Source organism: Pan paniscus, chromosome 20, assembly GCF_029289425.2.
Source record: "Pan paniscus chromosome 20, NHGRI_mPanPan1-v2.0_pri, whole genome shotgun sequence".
NCBI classification, from domain to species: domain Eukaryota; kingdom Metazoa; phylum Chordata; class Mammalia; order Primates; family Hominidae; genus Pan; species Pan paniscus.
The window spans coordinates 56,991,254-57,012,464 of NC_073269.2; the positions used below are offsets into that span (position 1 = coordinate 56,991,254).

Here is a 21,211-nt window from a genome sequence, read left to right on the forward strand (position 1 = left end):
GCCACCCCGGGGGCACCCTGTGGTTTTCCTTGGCCCACACACAGTCAGCTTCCCTCATTTATACTTCCTGCCTGGCCCCAGGAGGTGGCTGAGTTTGTGACCTCGGTGGAGAAAAAAGCATGGACACACAGAGACATGGATATAAAGAGATCAGAGGGAAAGAAAGTCACAAATAACGAAACAACACAACAAAAGGAGTCATCCATCACCCTGACCATGAACATCATCATCATAGCTACTCTTGTAACGTACTTTATCTTGTGCCAGGCATTATTCTAGGCTCTTTGTAAATGTGAACTCATTTAATCTCCTGAACATCCTATGAGGTGGGAACTATTATCACCCCCATTTTATAGATTTAAACAAAGAGTCACAGAGAAGCTCCCGGGTTGTTTGCAGAAAACAGCGGGCAGGTGAGAGCGCTGGGCTCGGCACTCCCCCAGTTCGGAGCAAGCGCGCCTACAACTGTGAAATACTGCCACCTAGTGGAGCCGGAGAGACATACTCGGAGAGGACTAAAGGCTGTGGGCCCAGGGTTCTCTTGCGCCAGTCACCCTGGGCCGCAGCATCCGGCTCAGCCTCCAGAAACGGGAGCAGAGGTGGCAGGAAGCAGGGCTGGCCGCCACCAGAGCTTTCCACCTGGGGACACCAAGTCCTGGTCCTGACTTTGGGTCTCTCAGATGTAAAGGGAGGGGTTCAAGCGTGACATCAGGCGAGGGCTGAGTGTCTGGCCTCATGGTCGGCTTTCCTCAGCTGAGGATAGCGACATCGCATCGGTTTATGTGAAGTTTCAATGGGGACGTCCACACAACACGTTGGACACACAAGAGCCCGGCAAATGGTATCTCCAATTATTGCTATGAATACAATGAAGTCACATGGTGACCTTGGTTGCCCTTCGCCATCTCCCGCTCCGCTGTGCACCCATATAGTCAAATAACAACCATGCAGATAATAATAATAATTAACTTCTCACATAATTGAGTGGCTATAGTCATTTTCTAAAAATAGAGACAGGGTCTCACTACGTTGCCCAGGCTGGTCTTGAACTCCAGGCCTCAAACAGTCCTCCCACCTCGGCCTCCCAAGTGCTGGGATTACAGGTGAGTCACTGCACCCAGCAGATTCTTTAACTTGAGTTATTGTACTTAATATTATAGGATAAAATCATAAGCCTGTCTTAAAAAAAAAAATGGTGCAGGGCCGGGCATGGTGGCTCATACCTGTAATCCCAGCACTTTGGGAGGCAGAGGTGGGTGGATCACCTGAGGTTGGGAGTTTGAGACCAGCCTGACCACATGGAGAAACCCTGTCTCTACTAAAAATACAAAATTATCCAGGCGTGGTGCTGCATGCTTGTAATCCCAGCTACTCCGGAGGCTGAGGCAGGAGAATTGCTTGAACCCGGGAGGCAGAGGTTGCGGTGAGCTGAGATGGTGCCACTGCACTCCAGCCTGGGCAACAAGAGTAAAACTCCATCTCAAAAAAAAAAAAAAAAAAGGTGCAGATCCCCAGCGCTCTCACCTGCCACTCTGTTGTCTGCAAACAATCAATTTCTGAATTGATTTCTTTCTCCATTTGAAAAGGAAATCAGCTTTTCTCAGCAAAATTCTCACTGGCTAGATTTGTTAGATTGGGGAAAGGTGAGAAGAAAGCAAATCTTTCTTTGGTTCCACACTTACTGAAGTGGGAGAACACTGCCGCTAATTGGTAACACATGCTAAGTGTGTGTGCTGTACAACAGTCTTAAGGGATTGCAGGAATGAACTTGTTTATATTCCCAGCCACCCTAGGAAGCTGCTACTGTTTCTATCGCCACTATAAATAGGGAGAAACTGAGGCAAAGGGAGATTAAAGTTATTTCCTAAGTCAAGGTGCCATGGTTCACACCTTTAATCCCACCTTTAATCCTGGGAGGCGAGGAGGGAGGATTGCTTTAGTCCAGGAGTTCGAGGCCAGCCTGGGCAATATAGTGAGACCCTTTCTCTATTAAAAAAAATTTTTAAGTCATTTTCCAAGGTCACACAGTAAGGAGCAGCCAGGTTTGGACACAGGGACTCTGGCACAAGTGTGTGTGTGTAACATCATTTCTATTTAATTTTTTGAATAGAAAATATTTTCGGCCAGGCACTATGGCTCATGCCTGTAATCCCAGCACTTTGGGAGGCCAAGGTGGGTGGATCACTTGAGGCCAGGAGTTCAAAACCAGCCTGGCCAACATGGCGAAACCCTGTCTCTACTAAAAATGCAAAAGTTAGCTAGACATGGTGATGCGTGCCTGTAATCCCAGCTACTTGGGAGGCTGAGGCAGGAGAATCGCTTGAACCTACGAGGCGGAGGTTGCAGTGAGCTGAGATTGCGCCACTGGACTCCAGCCTGGGCGACAAAGTGAGACTCCATCTCAGAAAAAAAAAAAAAGAAGAAGAAAATATTTTTACATGGTAAAAAAATATGTTTATAAAAAATACAGAGTGATAAACCTTCACCTAACTTTGTTCCCCAACCTGTCCTGTCTTCATCCCTCTTCAAAACACAAAAACTAGAATATGTTTTTTTGGATCATCTTCCAGGATTTTGTGGCACATGGACAGATGCTTACAAAGATGTGTTTTTATTTTTTTTTCTCTTGCCTTTAGCCACCAGGCTGGGTTTCGCACCAAGAAACGTGTCTCCCGGAGCTTAGACCTCTTGGTGAATTCTCTTTCTTGTTATCAGCATTGAAGACCTGTAATGCCTGGTTAATGTCAAGGTTTGTGAAACACTGTTTGGATAATTACACAAGTTATAAAACAATAGCTGGTGTGAAAATTACAGATGATTCATAATTACACATATGGCTGTCAAGCTTTCTGCTAGAGAGTCTTTCAGCCTGGGAGAACTCAGTGGGAGGAACTTTTTTTTTTTTCCTAAAGGGATCTCATTGCTCATTCTGCAATGATTAGAGCTGGCCAGAAAATAGACACTGGCAATACAGCAAATAAAATCGAAGGGAAAATGCAGTCAGAGAGATCTAGGAGGACGACAATATTTTTTACTGAGCACTTCCGATATGCCAGACACATTTTTATTATGACATTTTATTTCGAAATAGTTCAAAACTCACAAAAAGTTGCAAAATAGTGCAATAATGCCCATGTACCCTTCATCCAGGTTCTCCCAATGGTAACATTTTTTATAAGGATAGTACACTGTCAAAACTAGGAAAACATCGTTGATACCATGCTGTTAACTCACATAGAGACCTTATTTGGATTTCATCATTTTTTACATCTCTCTCTCTGTCTCTCTCTCCACCCCATCCCCACCATCTGTTTGTCTCTGTTTCTCTCTGTCTCTCTTTTCATGTATCTAGTTCTTATAGCTCTATAGATAAAGGTAACCATCACCACAGTTGGGATACAGAACTATTTCATCACCATAAAGAAATTTTCAGGCTGGGCGCGTTGGCTCATGCCTGTAATCCCAGCACTTTGGGAGGCTGAGGTGGGCGGATCACTTGAGGTCAGGAGTTCAAGACCAGCCTGGCCAGCATGGTGAAATCCCATCTCTACTAAAAATACAAAAAATAGCTGGGTGTGGTGGCATGCACCTGTAATCCCAGCTACCTGGGAGGCTGAAGCATGAGAATTATATGAGGTACCTAAAATAATCAAGTTCATAGAGACACAAAGTAGAATGGTGGTTGCCAGGGGCTGCTGGGAGCAGGAAATGGGGAGTTGTTGAGTGAATACAGATTTTCAGTTTTGCAAAATGAAAAGGTCCTGGAGATTGGTTTCATAACAATGTGAATACACTTAACAATACTGAAGTATACACTTAAAAATGAATAAGGCCGAGTGTGGTAGCTCATGCCTGTAATCCCAGCACTTTGGGAGGCCGAGGTGGGCAGATCATCTGAGGTCAGGAGTTCGAGACCAGCCTGGCCAACATGGTGAAACCCCGTCTCTACTAAAAATACAAAAATTAGCCGGGCGTGGTAGCACACACCTGTCATCCCAGCTACTCGGGAGGCTGAGGCAGGAGAATCACTTGAACCCGGGAGGTGGAGTTTGCAGTGAGCCGAGATCATGCCACTGTACTCCAGCCTGGGCAACAGAGCAAGACTCCATCTCAAAAAATAAAATAAAATAAAATAAAAAATAAAATAAAATAAGGAAAATATTGTTAAATTGCAATTTTAAAGATATTTTAAGTTCTGTGGACTATATGGTTTCTGTTATCAACCAGTCAACTCTGCTTCATCGAACAACTCATACTCAATACATACATGAATAAGCATGGCTGTGTTCCAATAAAACTTTATCTACAAAAGCAAAACAAAACAAAACAAAAGACCACCTTTGAGTTGGTCACAAACTTTGTGAAACATCATTGAGTCAGTTGCGTAAGTTATACAACAGTGACTAAGTGTGAGAACTAGTGATGACTCCCTTCATTGTTATCAGTGGAGATAGATGATGCGGACCTGGCTTATTTCTTAAGGTGCACTGTTTCAAAAAGCTACAAAAACTCAGGACAAGCTCCTAATTGTGAAGATGAACAATTTCACTCATCTTGGTCTACTGCCTTGCAGGGGTGTTTTGGTAGAGTGGTTTCTCGACAGTTTTTCTTGAAACCCAAATCCAAATCCAAAGCTTTGCTGAGTAATCCATTATCCTTGAAACAACCCCGTGAAGTTGTACTGTTATTCTTGCATTTGTACTATTATTCTTGTATTTTGGCTTGGAAGACTGTGTGCCTAGCTGCTCTGCTATCCTGTCTCTGTCCAGCACACACACACACACACACACACACACACATGCACGCACACACGCACACAAATGTCAACATTGGTTTCCTCTGGTTGGTGAGATCATGGGGTGTTTTTTCATCTTTGTTTTTTGAGACAGAGTCTTGCTCCTTCGCTCAGGCTGGAGTGCAGTTTTGTGATCTCGGCTCACTGCAACCTTCACCTTCGGGGTTCAAGCGATTGTTCTGCCTCAGCCTCCCCAGTAGCTGGAATTACAGTCTCCCACCACCATACCTGGCTAATTTTTGCATTTTTGTTAGAGACAGGGTTTCACCATGTTGGCCAGGCTGGTCTCGAACTCCTGGCCTCAAGTGATCTGCCCACCTTGGCCTCCCAAAGTGCTGGGATTACAGGCGTGAGCCACTGCACCCGGCCCAGGCTGGGGTTTTTATTATCAGAAACTGCTAGACTTTTTCCCGAAGCGGTTGAACCATTTGACCCTCCCTTCAACCAGGTATGAGAGTTCGAGGTGCCCCACGAAGTGTGCAACATCTTGGCATTTTCATCTTATTTATTTTTATTGAATTTATTGTAGTTTTTTGTTATTTAGTTTTTATTTCATAATCATAAACTTAACTCTGCAATCCAGCTAGGCATGGAAGGGAACAAGGAAAACATGGAACCCAAAGGGAACTGCAGTGAGAGCACAAAGATTCTAGGATACTGCAAGCAAGTGGGGTGAAGGGGTGCTCTCCCGAGCTACAGAAGGAATGGTCTGGTCGTTAAGATAAAATACAAGTCAAACTTAGAGTTGTTCACAGTCAGCAATGGTGATCTCCTTGCTGGTCTTGCCATTCCTGGACCCAAAGTACTCCATGGCCTCCACAATCTTCATGCCTTCTTTCACCGTGCCAAAGACCACGTGCTTGCCATCCAACCCCTCAGTCTTGGCAGTGCAGATGAAACACTGGGAACAATTTGTATTGGGTCCAGCATTTGCCATGGACAAGATGCCAGGCCCTGTATGCTTTAGGATGAAGTTCTCATCATCAAATTTCTCCCTGTAGAGGGACTTGCCACCGGTGCCTTTATGGCGTGTGAAGTCACCACCCTGACACATAAACCCTGGAATAATTCTGTGAAAGCAGGAACCCTTATAACCAAATCCTTTCTCTCCAGTGCTCAGAGCATGAACCTTTTCTGCTGACTTTGGAAACTTATCTGCAAACAGCTCGAAGGACACATGGCCTAAGGGCTCTCCGTCAATGACAATGTCAAAGAACACGCTGGGCTTGACCGTGGCTGATAGTACAGGACTCGCAGCGGCAGTGTCTGCAAAGCCTATTTTAATTTTTTAAAACCGATCTGATGGGTGGGTGGTAGCGTCTAATTGTGGCTTGAATTGGATTTCCTCTCATGACAAAAGAAGTTGAGCATTGTTTCATGTGCTTTATGGCCCTTTGTATGTCTGCTGTTGTCAAGTGGACCTGTGTACACCGAGAGCTGACCCACTCATGTGTATCAGTTCTGTGGGGCTGCTGTAACGAAGTAGCACAAACTGGGTGGCTTTAAACAAAAGAAATGTATTCTCTCAGAGCTCTGGAGACTGTAAGTCTGAAATCAAGGTCCCCACGGTGTCAGCAAGGCCACACGCCCTCAGGCTCTGCGTAGAGTCTTTCCTGGCTTCTGTTGACGGCTGCTGACCACTGGCCTTCCCTGGCTGGCAGCTGCAATACTCCAATCTCTGCCTCTCTCTTCACATGGCCCTCTCCCTTTGTGTCTGTCTTCATATTTTCTTCCCTCTTTTTATAAGGACACCAGTCATACTGGATTAAGAGTCCAACATACTCTGGTAAGACTTCAACTACTTATACCTGAAATGACTGTATTTCAAACTAAGATCACATTCTGAGGTCCTGGTGATTAGAACCTCAACATATCGGCTGGGCGCGGTGGCTCACGTCTGTAATCCCAGCACTTTGGGAGGCCGAGACAGGTGGATCACCTGAGGTCAGGAGTTCAAGACCAGTCTGGCCAACATGGTGAAACCCCATGTCTACTAAAAAAAAATACAAAAACTAGCCAGGCGTGGTGGCGGATGCCTGTAATCCCAGCTACTTGGGAGGCTGAGGCAGGAGAATTGCTTGAACGTGGGAGGCGGAGGTTGCAGTGAGCCGAGATTGCACCATCCACTCTAGCCTGGGTGACAAGAGCAAAACTCCATCTCAAAAAAAAAAAAAAACCAAAACAAACAAACAAACAAACAAACAAAAAAACTTCAACATATCTTTTTGTGGGGGAACACTTCAACCTATAACATTATGGATTCAGTAGCCTGCCCTTTAAATAATGTCCAGGCTCTAGGCTACATCTCAGATGCATCAGTGATGCATTCCAAAAGTGGTAGTGTTACCATGCAACCAGTGGGCTCACAGCCCCATGTGCATAGAGGCCAATACCATAGCACTGGCTTTTGAGAAAAGAAAAACTTAATTGCACGTTGATCAGCAAAAGGACATAGGAGGAAACACCTGACTCTGTCTCCCTGAGCTGGGGGGCTGGAGCAGGTTTTATAAGCATGGAGTAAGGAGGCGTGATCTGATTGGATCTGGCAATAAGGTGATGCTGGAGAAGCATGATCTGACTGGATCCTGCCATGGGGTGACACCAAGGCTCAAATCTGATTGGATCCTGAATCCTGCCATGCAGTGTCCGCTTCTTAATTCAGTCCCTGCTCCTCCATCCAAGCACTTTGGTTCCCCCTGTGGTTGCACGCATGGTTCATCTGGGTGTACTCAGGTTATATGATCTGAAATACCATGGCAACTGAAAAACATCTCACAACTTTGTTACATAAAAGTGGAACCAGGCTGGGCACGGTGGCTCACACCTGTAATCCCAGCATTTTGGGAGGCCGAGGCAGTTGGATCACCTGAGGTCAGGAGTTTGAGATCAGCCTGGCCAACACGGTGAAACCCCGTCTCTGCCAAAAATACAAAAAACCATCACTGGTCATGGTAGCATGCACCTGTAATCCCAGTTACTCGGGAGGCTGAGGCAGGAGAATTGCTTGAACCCGGGAGGTGGAGGTGGCAGTGAGCCGAGATCGTGACACTGCACTCCAGCCTGGGCAACAAAAGTGAGACTCTGTCTGAAAAAAAAAAAAAAAAAGCGAAACCAGATTGGTCTGTGCCAACTCTGGGGCAGGCACTGTGCATGAGGTGGAATTGTCATCTTGGTGTTACAGGTGAAGAGTGTGACCTATACACCACGGCTCAGAGAGGTCAAGGAACTTGCCCAAAACTAGACAGCTGGGAATGGCTCGCAGGACTGTAGGACTCCAAATTTCTTTTTCTTTCTTTTCTTCTTTTTTGAGACGGAGTCTCGCTCTGTCACCCAGGCTGGAGTGCAGCAGCACGATCCTGGCTCACTGCAACCTCCGTCTGCCAGGTTCAAGCGATTCTCCTGCCTCAGCCTCACAAGTAACTGGGATTACAGGCGTCCGCCACCACGCCCGGCTAATTTTTTGTGTTTTTAATAGAGACGGGGTTTTGCCATGTTGGCCAGGCTGGTCTTGAACTCCTGACCTCAAGTGATCCACCGGCCTCGGCCTCCCAAACTGCTGGGATTACAGGCGTGAGCCACCGCGCCCGGCCCTGGACTCCAGATTTCATGCCCCTCCCACAACTTTCCCAGGTCCCAGTTCAGTTCTTGCAAAGGCCTCCAGGTGGCGCGATAGAGCAAATGGTGGATTCCGCTAACTTGGGTTTACAATTTCTTCGTGGGAGGCTTGCAGGGTGGGGCACTTGAACGTGCACACGAAACACCAGGGGATCTTATGGAAATGCCGCTTCTGGTTCAGTTGGTCTGGAGTGGGATTCTGTTTTTTAATATGCTCCCAGGGCATGTTGCTTCAGCCTTGAGCAGCAAGAGCTTCATTCAGTGGGATCAACAGCCCTCGCCACACTTGTGCAGGCAGCCAACTCCAGAACAGTAATTAATGACGTTCATCACAATCACGGAAACAACGATTTCCACATGTTTATTCTGTGCCGGCCTCTGTGTTCTTGTCTTTGCCTTTATGCGCATTCTCTCCTTTAATGCTCAAGGCAGTCTCATGAGGTAGCATCATTTTACAGAATAGGAAACAGGTAGGACTGAACCAGTCTGTGTCTATTGCACCCCTTCCCTTTTTCCTACAGGATAGATGCCATCCCTGGGGGACTCAGCCCAAGGCATGGGGGAAGAGAGGCCCGGGCTCTGGGGGATTGGCTGCAAGGCCAAGCGGTGGGACGAGGCCGCTTAGGCAGCGGGATTGTGGGGATTAGAAGGAAGAGTGAGATCAATAATATGCAAAGGGCCGGGCGCGGTGGCTCACGCCTGTAATCCCAGCACTTTGGGAAGCTGAGGTGGGCAGATTGCTTGAGGTCAGGAGTTCGAGACCAGCCTGGCCAACATGGTGAAACCCCGTCTCTACTAAAAATACAAAAAAATTAGCCGGGCATGGTGGTGAGCACCTGTAATGCCAGCTACTGGGGTGGGGGGTGTTGCTGAGGCAGGATAATCGCTTGAACCTGGGAGGCTCAGGTTAAGGTGAGCCGGGATCGTGCCACTGCCCTCCAGCCTGGGCAACAGAGCCAGACTCCTCTCAAATAATAATAATAATAATAATAATAATAATAATAATAATAATGTAATAAAATAGAAAGATCTGCAAAGGAACCCCAGATCCTGCACTACCTCCCTTACAACTCTCACCAAAGGAATCCTCTCTCTCTCTCTTTCTCTCTCTCTCCCTCTCATTTCTCCCTCTCTGTTTGCCCTTCTCTTTCCAGATCTCTCTCTGGGTCTCTTTCTCTTCATCTCTCCTCCTCCCTCCCTCCTTTCCTTCCTCAATCCTCTTGCTCTCCCTATGTCCTTCTTCCATCACTTTCTCTACGATCAGTGTTTCAGTCTCTCTCTCTCTCTCTCTCTGTTTCTCTCTCTCTCTTTGAATGTCACCAAAGCTAGCTCTTCCCCTCTTTCTGAATCTTTTTCTACCCTCCCCACCCCCAGTCTCTTTAAACTTGAGTCTTTCCGGTGAGGTAGTATGAGCCTACAGTCCCAGCTACTCCAGAGGCTGGGGTGGGAGGATCCCTTGAGCCCAGGAGTTTGAGTCCAGCCTGGGCAACATAGCAAGATTCTGTCTCCAAAAAACAAAAAAAAAATCTGAGTCTGTTTGTCTCACTCTCCCCAAGTTGCTCTCTTTAAGTCTCTCTGAGTCCATCTGCCTTAAATCTATTCCAGTATATCACTATGTTCCTCTCTTTCTTCCTTTTCCTCCCTTCCTCTCTCCCTCCTTCCTCTCCCCTCCAAATCTGTCTCTCTCCATCTCTCTCTGTCTTTACATCTCTTTGAGTCTCTTTCTTTTCTTTTCTTTCTTCTTCTTCTTCTTTTTTTTTTTTTTTTTTTTTTTGAGACGGAGTCTCACTCTGTTGCCTAGGCTGGAGTGCAATGGTGCAATCTCAGCTCATTGCAACCTCTGCCTCCTGGATTCAAGTGATTCTCTGGCCTCAGCCTCCTGAGCAGCTGGGATTACAGGCACCCACCAACATGCTTGACTAATTTTTGTATTTTTAGTAGAGACAGGGTTTCACCATGTTGGCCAGGCTGGTCTTGAACTCCTGACCTCAGGTGATCAGCCCACCTCGGCCTCCCAAAGTGCTAGGATTACAGGTGTGTGAATCACCGCACCTGGCCGAGTCTTTCTTTCTTTAAAGTTCTCAGAGTCTCCCTTCTTCCCCCCTTCCTACCCCTTCACCTCACATCCTTATGGCTTTGGCCCTATGTACCTATGTTTGCTTTCGCTGGCTCAATCTAGTGTTGTGGTTACCGGCACGGGCTTGGGACTCCTACGCCCTTGACTCAAATTCCGGCTCTGCCAAGTACCAGCTGCAGAAATTGAGCCAAATGCACCAAACCTCCCTGCTCCTCAGCCTCCTGGCTGGCTGAGGGCCTCCCTCCTAAGGTTTCTGTCAGGACCAGGAGGAATAAGCATGCAATGAATGCAGTGAGGTGTCTGGCACTGGATGAATGGTAGATGTTGTCATCATCATCATTATTATTATTACTAATAAAAGGTAACCCACAGCCAGCCTCTCTGTAGCCAACAATTAGATGCATATCTGGTGTGTGGAATGCATGGGGGGGAGGGCCCTCCCACCCATAAAATTGGGGCCACTCCCTGACCTTGGTTTCTCGCCAGGATCAACCACCCCAAGAGCGAGGACTGGATGGAGGATGTGCCAGCTTTCTGAGCCACACCTGCTGACACTTTTCGCCCTCAGTCAAAGCCTATCTGAGATCTTCAGCCACTTCTGTGCATTTCATTTTTTTTAAAATAAAAAGTGGTTTATCTATTTCCCTTTTTATTTTAGAGACAGGTCTTACTATGTTGCCCAGGTTGGTCTTGAACTCCTGGGCTCAAACGATCCTGCTGCCTTGGCTTCCCAAAATGCTGGGATTACAGGTGTGAGCCACAATTCTGTACATTTCAGAGAGGTATGTATTCAAGTGAGAATCAGCCACCGCTGGGTTACATTAAGTGTCTGGTTTAGCAAGTCAGGGATATAAAACAGCATCAGAAGGTGGCCACAGTGAGCAGGAACCACAACACACAAACACGCACACACACTAGTCTCACGGGTGGCTCAGCCCCAGGTCAACATCCCTGCAAGCTATGGCTTGACAATTTGACAAGCTACTTTTTACTCCATTTATAGCTTAGGTGAAGAGGTTGAATATTAAATGCATTATTGTCATCACTGGTTCAAACAGATTCCTTTCTTCATTTTCTTTTCTTTTCTTTTTTTTTTTTAAGATGGAGTTTTGCTCTTCATGCCCATGCTGGAGTACAATGGTGCGATCTTGGCTCACCGCAACCTCTGCCTCATGGGTTCAAGCGATTCTCCTACCTCAGCCTCCCGAGTAGCTGAGATTACAGGCATGCACCACCATGCCTGGCTAATTTTTTGTATTTTTAGTAGAGGTGGGGTTTCTCCATATTGATCAGGCTGGTCTCGAACTCCTGACCTCAGGTGATCTGCCCACCTCAGCCTCCCAAAGTGCTGGAATTACAGGCATGAGCCACCATGCCTGGCCCCTTTCTTCATTTTCTCTCTCTCTTTCTGTGCCTTCTTTTCCTCCCTCCCACTCTCCCTCAGTCTTACAAAATGTGCAGTGTGGTTCTTACGTATGAGTGAATGTGTGACTTTAATTTACTTACCTGGCATTGGGTGATATTCTTACTCTATCCTAAGCCACTTTGCAAATAGCACTATGTTTTTCAGGCCCACCCGTGTTGTTACGTGTTCATACATGTGTTCGTTGCATCTGACTTCTGCATAGGAACTTCATGGCGGGACGTCCACCACATTTACACAATTCCCCTACTGATGGGCACTTGGTGGCTTCCAGTTTCTGGCCACTGCAAAGAACCCTGCAAAGCACAAGCTTGTACGTGTCCCCTTGTGGGTGTGTAAGAATTTCTTTGGGATGTATAGCCAGGAGAGAAATCGCTGAGTCACTGGGTGTGTGTATACTTGTTTGATGAAATAGCATCAGCTCCGTCTTCATAATTGGAGACACCACACTCAACCCAGTTGCACTTGAACATTCGAATGTCTACACATCCCTGACAGCCCTTGACCTTGTCTGCCCTTCTCAAAATGAGAAGACTACTTGATGTAAAGTCACGTCTCAAGTTACAGTATCTAAAAAGTTTGAACATCTCTCTCTCTTTTTAGAGACCAGGTGTCAGTCTGCGATCACAGCTCATGGCAGCCTCCCAGGCTCAAGTGATCCTCCCATCTCAGCCTCAGGAGTAGCTGGGACCACAGGCTGACACCACCATGCCTGGCTAATTTTATTTTATTTTATTTTATTTTTTATTTATTATTATTTTTTTTTGAGACGGAGTCTCGCTCTGTTGCCCAGGCTGGAGTGCAGTGGCGCGATCTCGGCTCACTGCAAGCTCCGCCTCCCGTGTTCATGCCATTCTCCTGCCTCAGCCTCCCGAGTAGCTGGGACTACAGGCGCCCGCCACCACGCCTGCATGCCTGGCTCATTTTTAATATTTTTTCATAGAGGCCGTGTTTCGCCCTGTTGCCCAGGGTGTTCTTGAACTCCTGAGCTCAAGTGATCCGCCTGTCTTGGCCTCCCGAAGTGCCGGGATTACAGGCACGAGCCACCGCGCCTGGCCTTGAACTTCTCTATGTGCATGTTAGCTTTTGGAATTCTGCTTCTGCAAATCACCTCTTTGTAGCTTTTATCCATTTACCTATAAGGATATCCATATTTTTTTTCATTAATTCACAGGTGCTTCTTGCATATTACAGGTTCTAGTTCTTTGTCCATTTTGGATGTTACAAATAACTTCTCCCATTCTGATAAATGCCTATGAATCGTCCTTACCTTCTCTTAAACCAAAATGTTTAATTTTAAGATAATCAAACTAATCAATGTTTTGTCATATGATGTGTGTTTTTTTAGGTCTTAAGAAGTCATCCCCTATCACAGAGATTCAAAAACAGGCCGGGTGTTGTGGCTCATGCCTGTATTCCCAGCACAGGGATGCCAAGGCAGGAGGATCACTTAAGGTCAGTAGTTTGAGACCAGCCTGGCCAACATGGCAAAACCCCCATCTCTACCCAAAAATAGAAAAAGCAGCTGGACGTAGTGGCATGTGCCTGTAGTTACAGCTACTTGGGAGGCTGAGGCATGAGAATCGCTTGAGCCGGGGAGGCAGAGGTTGTAGTGAGCCCAGATCATGCCACTGCACTCCAGCTTGGACGATAGAGTCTTCAAAAAAATAAAAAAATAAATAAAATAAATATATATTCACCATGATTTTTTCTATTAATTTTATAATATTATCTTTCAGTGGTCTTTAATACAGCTGGAATCCAATTTCATGTGTAGTATTAGAAATCTAGGTTTCTTTTTCTCTGCACAGCAGACGAGTTTTTCTAATGCCACTTACTAAATATACCATCATTCTCCCACTAATTTGTGTTGATATTTTATCTTATATTAAGTCCCTAATATATTATATGATGATACATCAGTTTCCTATGATTCTCTTTCTGGGACCTCTCTCCTGCCTCTCTGGTCTACGTGTCTGTTCTTGCACTGATCCCACCCTTTTTTAAAAACACTGATTTTGTTTTGTAGCATGTCTTAATATCTAGGAGGGCGAGGAGCTTATTTCTTGCACCACCACAGCCGCATTTTTCTCACCACTTACATCACCATGCAGGAAATACACTGATCTCCTCCACCCTTAATGGGAACAATTTACAGACATCTGTCCCCTCCTGGTTCTGGATCCAGCCTCCACGTTAAAAAGACATCTTCATCCAGGAAAAGAAAGTCAAGGCTGCCCAGGAAAATCTGCACAATGTCTTAGCTCATCTTTCAGTTTCTAGAAGCTTCATTTCCCATACCATCCTCTCTATATCGGCATATAGAAAACCAACTACGGTAGCCCAGACACCCAAGATTGTATTCTGCCTGTTCCAAGCCCAGATGTAGGAAGTCCATGCATGGAGCTCTGAAGGAAATCATCAGAAATGTGAGCTGCTTTTTTTTTTTTTTTTTTTTTTGAGACGGAGTCTCGCTCTGTCGCCCAGGCTGGAGTGCAGTGGTGTGATCTCGGCTCACTGCAACCTCCACCTTCCGGGTTCAAGCAATTCTGCCTCAGCCTCCTGAGTAGCTGGGATTACAGGTGCCCACCACTGTGCCCAGCTAATTTTTGTGTTTTTAGTAGAGATGGGGTTTCATCATGTTGGCCAGGCTGGTCTCGAACTCCTGACCCCGTGATCCACCTGCCTCGGCCTCCCAAAGTGCTGGGATTATAGGTGTGAGCCACCACATCCAGCCTACTCTTTCTCTTTTATCAGCAAAACAAAAACTTCCCCAGAAACTCCAGCTTTGCCTTCTTGCTTATAACTGGATGACATGGCCACCCGGATGTATCCAGGTCATATGCCAATCTGAGCAATACTCGGGCTCATCAGTAATGCAGTGGGAAGAATGATAAGCACATCTCAGTTGCACCCAGCTTGCCCTGTGCAAGTCAGACAAGTCACAAAACACCAACCTCTGCCTCATAGTCCACACACATCTCCCCTCTGTTCGCCTGTTTGCCCTTGAGCCTGAACTTGATGGGAAAATGCATCCAGGCTCTGCCATTAGCAACAATCAGCGTGGGGATAGTGCTTGCATCTTTGGTGGGCAGAGAACCAAGCACACTGTTTCTCCTAAACTCTTGGTTTATTTTTCTTGAGACAGGGTCTGGCTTTGTTGCCCAGGCTGGTCTCGAACTCCTGGGCTCAAGCAATCCTCCTGCCTCAGCCTCTGAAGTAGTTGGGATTACAGGTGTGAGCCACCATGCCCGGCCTCTCTTCTTTTCATCACGGTTGTAGCAATTGTTCCACAAGTGTATTACCTTTACAGCTGTTAAAGAAACTAGAAACTGCCCAAATGTCTCCTCATAGTAAAAAAATGGCTCAATAAATCGGAGTACATTTACACAATGGTATACTGCGCAATGATGAGAATAAAACATTTACAACCATAAACAAAAACCTGGGCGGACCACACAATATATAATACTGAGAAAAAAAAAAGCCCAACACAAAATAATATAAGACACTCATTGCTTTTTTTGTTTGTTTTTTTGTTTTTTTAGACAAAGTCTCACTCTGTCGCCAGGCTGGAGAGCAGTGGCACGATCTCAGCTCACTGCAACCTCTGCCTCCCAGGTTCAAGCAATTCTCCTGCCTCAGCCTCCCAAGTAGCTGGGATTACAGGTGCACGCCACCATGTCCGGCTAATTTTTGTATTTTTAGTAGCGACGGGGTTTCACCATGCTGGCCAGGATGGTCTCGATCTCTTGACCTCGTGATCCACTCTCCTCGGCCTCCCAAATGATTTATTTATATAAACTTATTATACTTCTATATGTCTATGTAAATAAATTTATATTTATATGTTGTTCATAAATGGGAAAAATTAATTTATGGTGATAGAAGTCACAAAAGTTGCTACACTTGGGGAGAAGTCATGAAAGTCGCTACCCTTGCAGGCGAGGGATTTAGGTAGTAATGGAAGCGGCTACATTTGGCAGGGGAGGTGGTGACTGCAAGGAAGACCCCACTGGTTTTTCTGAGGAGATGCTTAGGTTCCGTGGCTCTGTCTGAATGCTGGTTACAAGGGTGTGTTCTGTTTTGTGAAACTTCACTGCCATTTATGATACTTCTGTGCATCTTTCTTTCTTTCTTTCTTTCTTTCCTTTCTTTCTTTGTTTCTTTCTTTGTTTCTTTCTTTCTTTCTTTCTTTCTTTCTTTCTTTCTTTCTTTCTTTCTTTCTTTCTTTCTTTTTTTGTTTCTTGAGACAGTCTCATTCTGTCGTCTAGGCTGGAGTGAAATGGCGTGATCTTGGCTCACTGCAATCTCCAACTCCCAGGTTCAAGCGATTCTCTTACCTCAGCCTCCCGAGTAGCTGGGATTACAGGTGCCCACCACCGAGCCCGGCTAATTTTTGTATTTTTAGTAGAGACAGGGTTTCGCCACATTGGCCATGCTGGTTTCGAACTCCTGACCTCAGGTAATCCACCCGCCTCTGCCTCCCAAAGTGCTGGGATTACAGGCGTGAGCCACCATGCCCGGCCCTGTGCATTATCTTTCAATAAAAGTTAATTTAAAATATTGCTGCAAGGGCATCTATGGGGCAGACATCATTGGTTGTTCCTCCTGTTCTTTGATGTCGGAATCCTGGTTTCTCTCAAGGAGCAGCTTCTACATGCTTTAGGGGGGGTCCTCCACTCCACCGTGAAAGGATAATCCTGTTTGGTTCAAATCAACCATGTTAACCTCTCCACCCCACTCCCCACCCCACCCCACCAGTCTGTGACTGGTTTAGGAAAGGACATGTGACCCAATTCTGGCCAGTAAGAATAAGATAAAATTCTGCTGGGGTGGTTTCTGGAAAAGCATCATCCTTCTCAAAGACAGACCCACTACGGGTGTTGATCTTAAGGATGATGACCCCCCACCGAGGAGAACCAAGCGAAACACAGCCTGACGCCCTGTGTCTGGAGCTGCCCTTACCTGGATTTCTTGATATGTGAAATTAAAACTTATTTACTATTGAAGCCAGCATGAATCTTCTCTTGTTCCTCAAAGCAGCTTAACCGGAAACATCATTTTGGAAAATGCGCTCGAGACTGCCCCTTAGCTAGGATTCTGCTCCTATCTAGATTTTTTTAAGATTAAAAAAAAAAATTGAGTCCAGATGGCTCACGCCTGTAATCCCAGCACTTTGGGAGGCTGAGGTAGGCAGATCACCTGAGGTCAGGAGTTCGAGACCAGCGTGGCCAACATAGCGAAACCCTGTCTCTACTAAAAATACAAAAATTAGCCAGGCATGGTGGCTTACACCTATAGTCCCAGCTACTCAGGAGGCTGAGACATGGGGATTGCTTGAACTGGGGAGGTGGAAGTTGCAGTGAGCCGAGAATATGCTACTGCACTCCAGCCTGGGTGACAGAGTGAGACTCTCTAAAGAAAAACAAAAACAAAAAACAAACATTGAATTACAACTGTCACCCAGTACTATTTGCCCCTATTTTCACACCACACCACACACCCTGGCACCCCAGTCTTTCTGGAATGTCCCCTAAAAAGTCGTGAGGACTTGTAAATGGCTAGGCACAAAGGGGAAGATAAAGGTGACAATTATTGGATCATTTTGATGTATGTGTCCTTCTCTCACACCTTTGACTGTTCATCAGGCAGACACTTCTTATCTCTTCTTCCTTGCTGGTAAGGACTGCACCCGTGACAGAGAAATGTCAGAAACTCACTTTCTCAGCTTCTCTTGAAGCTAGAGTGTCAGCATTGGGACCTTCTCCAATGAGTGGTCACTGAGACCCAAGAACAGATCCAGGGGTGTCAGGGGACTCTGGAAAAGACTTTCTTTCCTAATGAAGAGAGCTCTGCCAACAGAGTCTCTCCTTCCTGTCTTTTGTCATGGTGTGTGAGGATGTGATGTCTGGAGCTGTGGCAGCCATTTTACAGCCACGAGATTACAAGCCTAAAGGAGAAAGCTGACATATTTTCTTCTTCCTGCTAGAACATAAGCTTAAGGAAGGCAGGGGTTTGGTGTCTGTTTTATTAATCAGTCTATCCCAAGTGTCTATAATATTACTTGGCTCTCATAGGTGCTCATGAGTTGAATAAATATATGAATGAATGAATGCAGAGGGCAGTAGAGAAGAAAGATGGGTCCCTAATGATGTAATGTAGGAATCACCAAACCACAGTACTTCCCTCTTTTGGGGCTTCTTATTATGTGAAATAATACACGTCCTTATTGCTTAACCCACTTTGAGTTGGGTATTTTGTTACTGACAAAATTTTCTGGTGTAATTCCTTTTCTAGAGTGTTCAATTTCCAAAGTATTCCCTGGAGTGACTTTCTATAACCACCTGTGAGTATCTTGAGAAATCTTAGAGCTGGATTGGCACATGGAGATCATTACGTTTCAATCCTCCCGTTTTACAGGTAGAGAAACTGAGGTCCAGAAAAAGTACAAATGACCTTTACACAGGTCACTCAGAAAGTGCTGAAGACTAAAATGTCCATGTGTTGATGTGTTGTCCATTTCAATGACTACCATGCCCACAACCTTCTTAGGGGCCCTGCCCTGCCCACTGCTATGGATGAAGGGGTGGCTGGGGGATCCATGTTGCACTCTGTGGGCCCACCTTTCAGACTAGAGATAGAGTCTGCATCTGACCCTAGGGACAGCCAACCAGATTTTTTCTCTAGGGGCTATGAACAAAGAAAACCCAGTAACTGGAGCCAGTTATGGGGGAGAGAAGAGATGCTTTGATAGGCAACAGGCAGTCAATGTAATGAGAAAACAGAGGTGGGATGAGAAGAAAGAGACTGTGAAAGACACATAACTAGGGGAGAAGGGATAGAGATCCCACAGGCAGCTGCTTCTGCTCTGACATTTTCCAATTTAAATTAATGGATATTCTTTTGATAACTGATATGGCCTGGCCCTGTGTCCCCACCCAAATCTCATCTTGGATTTTAATTTGAATCATAATCCCCACGTGTTGGGGGCGGGATCTCATGGGAGGTGATTAGATCATGGGGACAGTCCCCCCGTGCTATTCTTGTGATAGTAGTGAGTTCTCACAAGATCTGATGGTTTTATAATTTTCCCCCTTCAGTTTGCCCTTCTCCTTCCTGCCAACCTGTGAAGAAGGACATGTTTGGTTCCCCTTCTACCATGATCGTAAGTTTTCTGAGGCCTCCCCAGCCATGCTGAACTATGAGTCAATCAAACCTCTTTCCTAATTACCCAGTCTTAGGTAGTATCTTTGCAGCAACTTGAGAATGGACTAATACAATAACCTACCTCCCGTTTCTACCCTGGCCAACAAGCAGCTCCAGTTTGTTCTCCACAAAGAGCCAGAATGATCTCCTTTGTGCATGAACCAGCTCTGGCTGAAAAACCTCCAATGACTTCCCAGATTCTCAGAGAAAACAAACAAGTGTCCAGCTCTATGGGTCTTCTTTCAGCTCCTGGAGAATGTCCAGCATGCTCCCATCTCAGCACTTGGCACTTGACCTCCTCTCTGTCTGGAACATCAGTGCCCCAGATGTTCATGGGGCTGGCCACTTTCTTTCTTTCTTTTTTTTTTTTTTTTTGAGATGGAGTCTCCTTCCATCACCCAGGCTGGAGTGCAGTGGCGCAATCTCAGCTCACTGCAACTTCTGCCTCCCAGGTTCCAGTGATTCTCCTGCCTCAGCCTCCCAAGTAGCTGGGATTACAGGTGTGCACCACCACGCCCAGCTAGTTTTTGTATTTTTAGTAGAGACAGGGTTTCACCATGTTGGCCAGGCTGGTCTTGAACTCCTGACCTCAAGTAACCACCTACCTCAGCCTCCCAAAGTGCTGGGGTTACAGGCATGAGCCACCGCACCCTGCCCGAGGCTGGCCACTCTTTATCCTCTCAGTCTCAAATGGTACCTCCTCGGCGAGGCCCTTTGTGTTTGTTGCAGTGGCTACTGTAACAAATCACTGAGAGTCTAGTTGCTTAAAACAACACAGATTTATTCTCTTGTAGTTTGGGAGGTCAGAAGTCCTAAAGATCTCACTGGGCAGAAATCAAGGTGGTCGGCAGGGCTGGTTCCTTCTGGAGGCTCTAGGGGAGGGTCCATTCCCATCTCCTCCCGCCTTCCAGAGGTTGCCCATATTCCTCGGCTCATGCCCCTTCCTTCACCTTCATTATTATTATTATTATTGTTAGAGATTGGGTCTCGTTCTGTTGCTCAGGCTGGAGTGCAGTGGTGCAATCATGGTTCACTACAGCCCTGAACTCCTGGGCTCTAGTGATCCTCCTACTTCAGTCTCCCGAGTAGCTGGGACTATAGGCACACACCACTACACCTGGCAAATTAAAAAACATTTTTTTATTTTTTTTTAGAGATGGGGTCTCCCTATGTTGCCCAGGCTGGTCTTGAACTCTTGGCTTCAAGCCATGCCCCTGCCTTGGCCTCCCAAAGTGCTGGGATTACAGGCGTGAGCCACCATGCTCATCTTCCTCTGTCTTCAAAGCCAGCAGCATAGCATCTTCCAGTCTCTCATTCTGATCTTTCCGCCTCCCTCTTATAAGGACCCTTCTGATTATATTGGGTCCACCCAGATAATCCAGGATCATCTCCCCATCTCAAGACCCTTAATCACATCAGCAAAGCCCCCTTGCTATAGAAGGTAACATATTCACAGGCTCCAGAAATTAAGATGGCGTTTCGAGGTGGGAGGGAGGCATTATGCTGCCTCCCATGCCCTCCTTGATCATCCAATGTAGAGACCCCCCCACCAACTCATGACATTTCCTCTCTTGCCTTATGCCCTGCTCTGATTGTGTTCATGTCACTTACATAATTACTATGGCACATACAAGTTTATCTCTCTCTCTCTTTTGTTTTTTTGAGCTGGCATCTTACTGTCGCCAGGCTGGAGTGCAGTGGCGTGATCTCTGCTCACTGTAATCTCCACCTCCCAGGTTCAAGCGATTCTCCTGCCTCAGTCTCCTGAGTAGCTGGGATTACAGGTGCATGCCACCATGCCTAGCTAATTTTTGTATTTTTAGTAGAGAGGGGGTTTCACCATGTTGGCCAGGATGGTCTCGATCTCCTGAACTTGTGATTCGCCTGCTTTGGCCTCCCAATTATCTCTCTCTTTATTGTCTGTCTTCCACTCCTGGAATGTGAGCTCTACAAGGCAGGAACTTTTTGGTCTGTTTGGCCCAATGCCTTATCCCCAGCACATGGAACCATTCCTGGTGCAAAGTAGCCACATGGGGCCGGGTGTGGTGGCTCATGCCTGTAATCCCAGCACTTTGGGAGGCCGAGGCAGGCA

At 46.3% G+C, this 21,211-nt stretch overlaps 1 protein-coding gene across 1 annotated transcript; it reads right to left on the minus strand.

Annotated features, from left to right (window-relative positions):
- Nucleotides 1-3,773: 3,773 nt before the first annotated feature.
- On the minus strand, nt 3,774-12,000 carry LOC100980727 (peptidyl-prolyl cis-trans isomerase A). Its single transcript, XM_063599704.1, has 2 exons — nt 11,994-12,000; nt 3,774-6,031 (listed from the first exon to the last, which is right to left on the minus strand). Exons 1-2 carry the CDS (start codon nt 11,998-12,000, stop codon nt 5,535-5,537), a joined length of 504 nt encoding a protein of 167 aa, XP_063455774.1. The 3' UTR covers nt 3,774-5,534.
- Between the last annotated feature and the right edge of the window lie 9,211 nt (nt 12,001-21,211).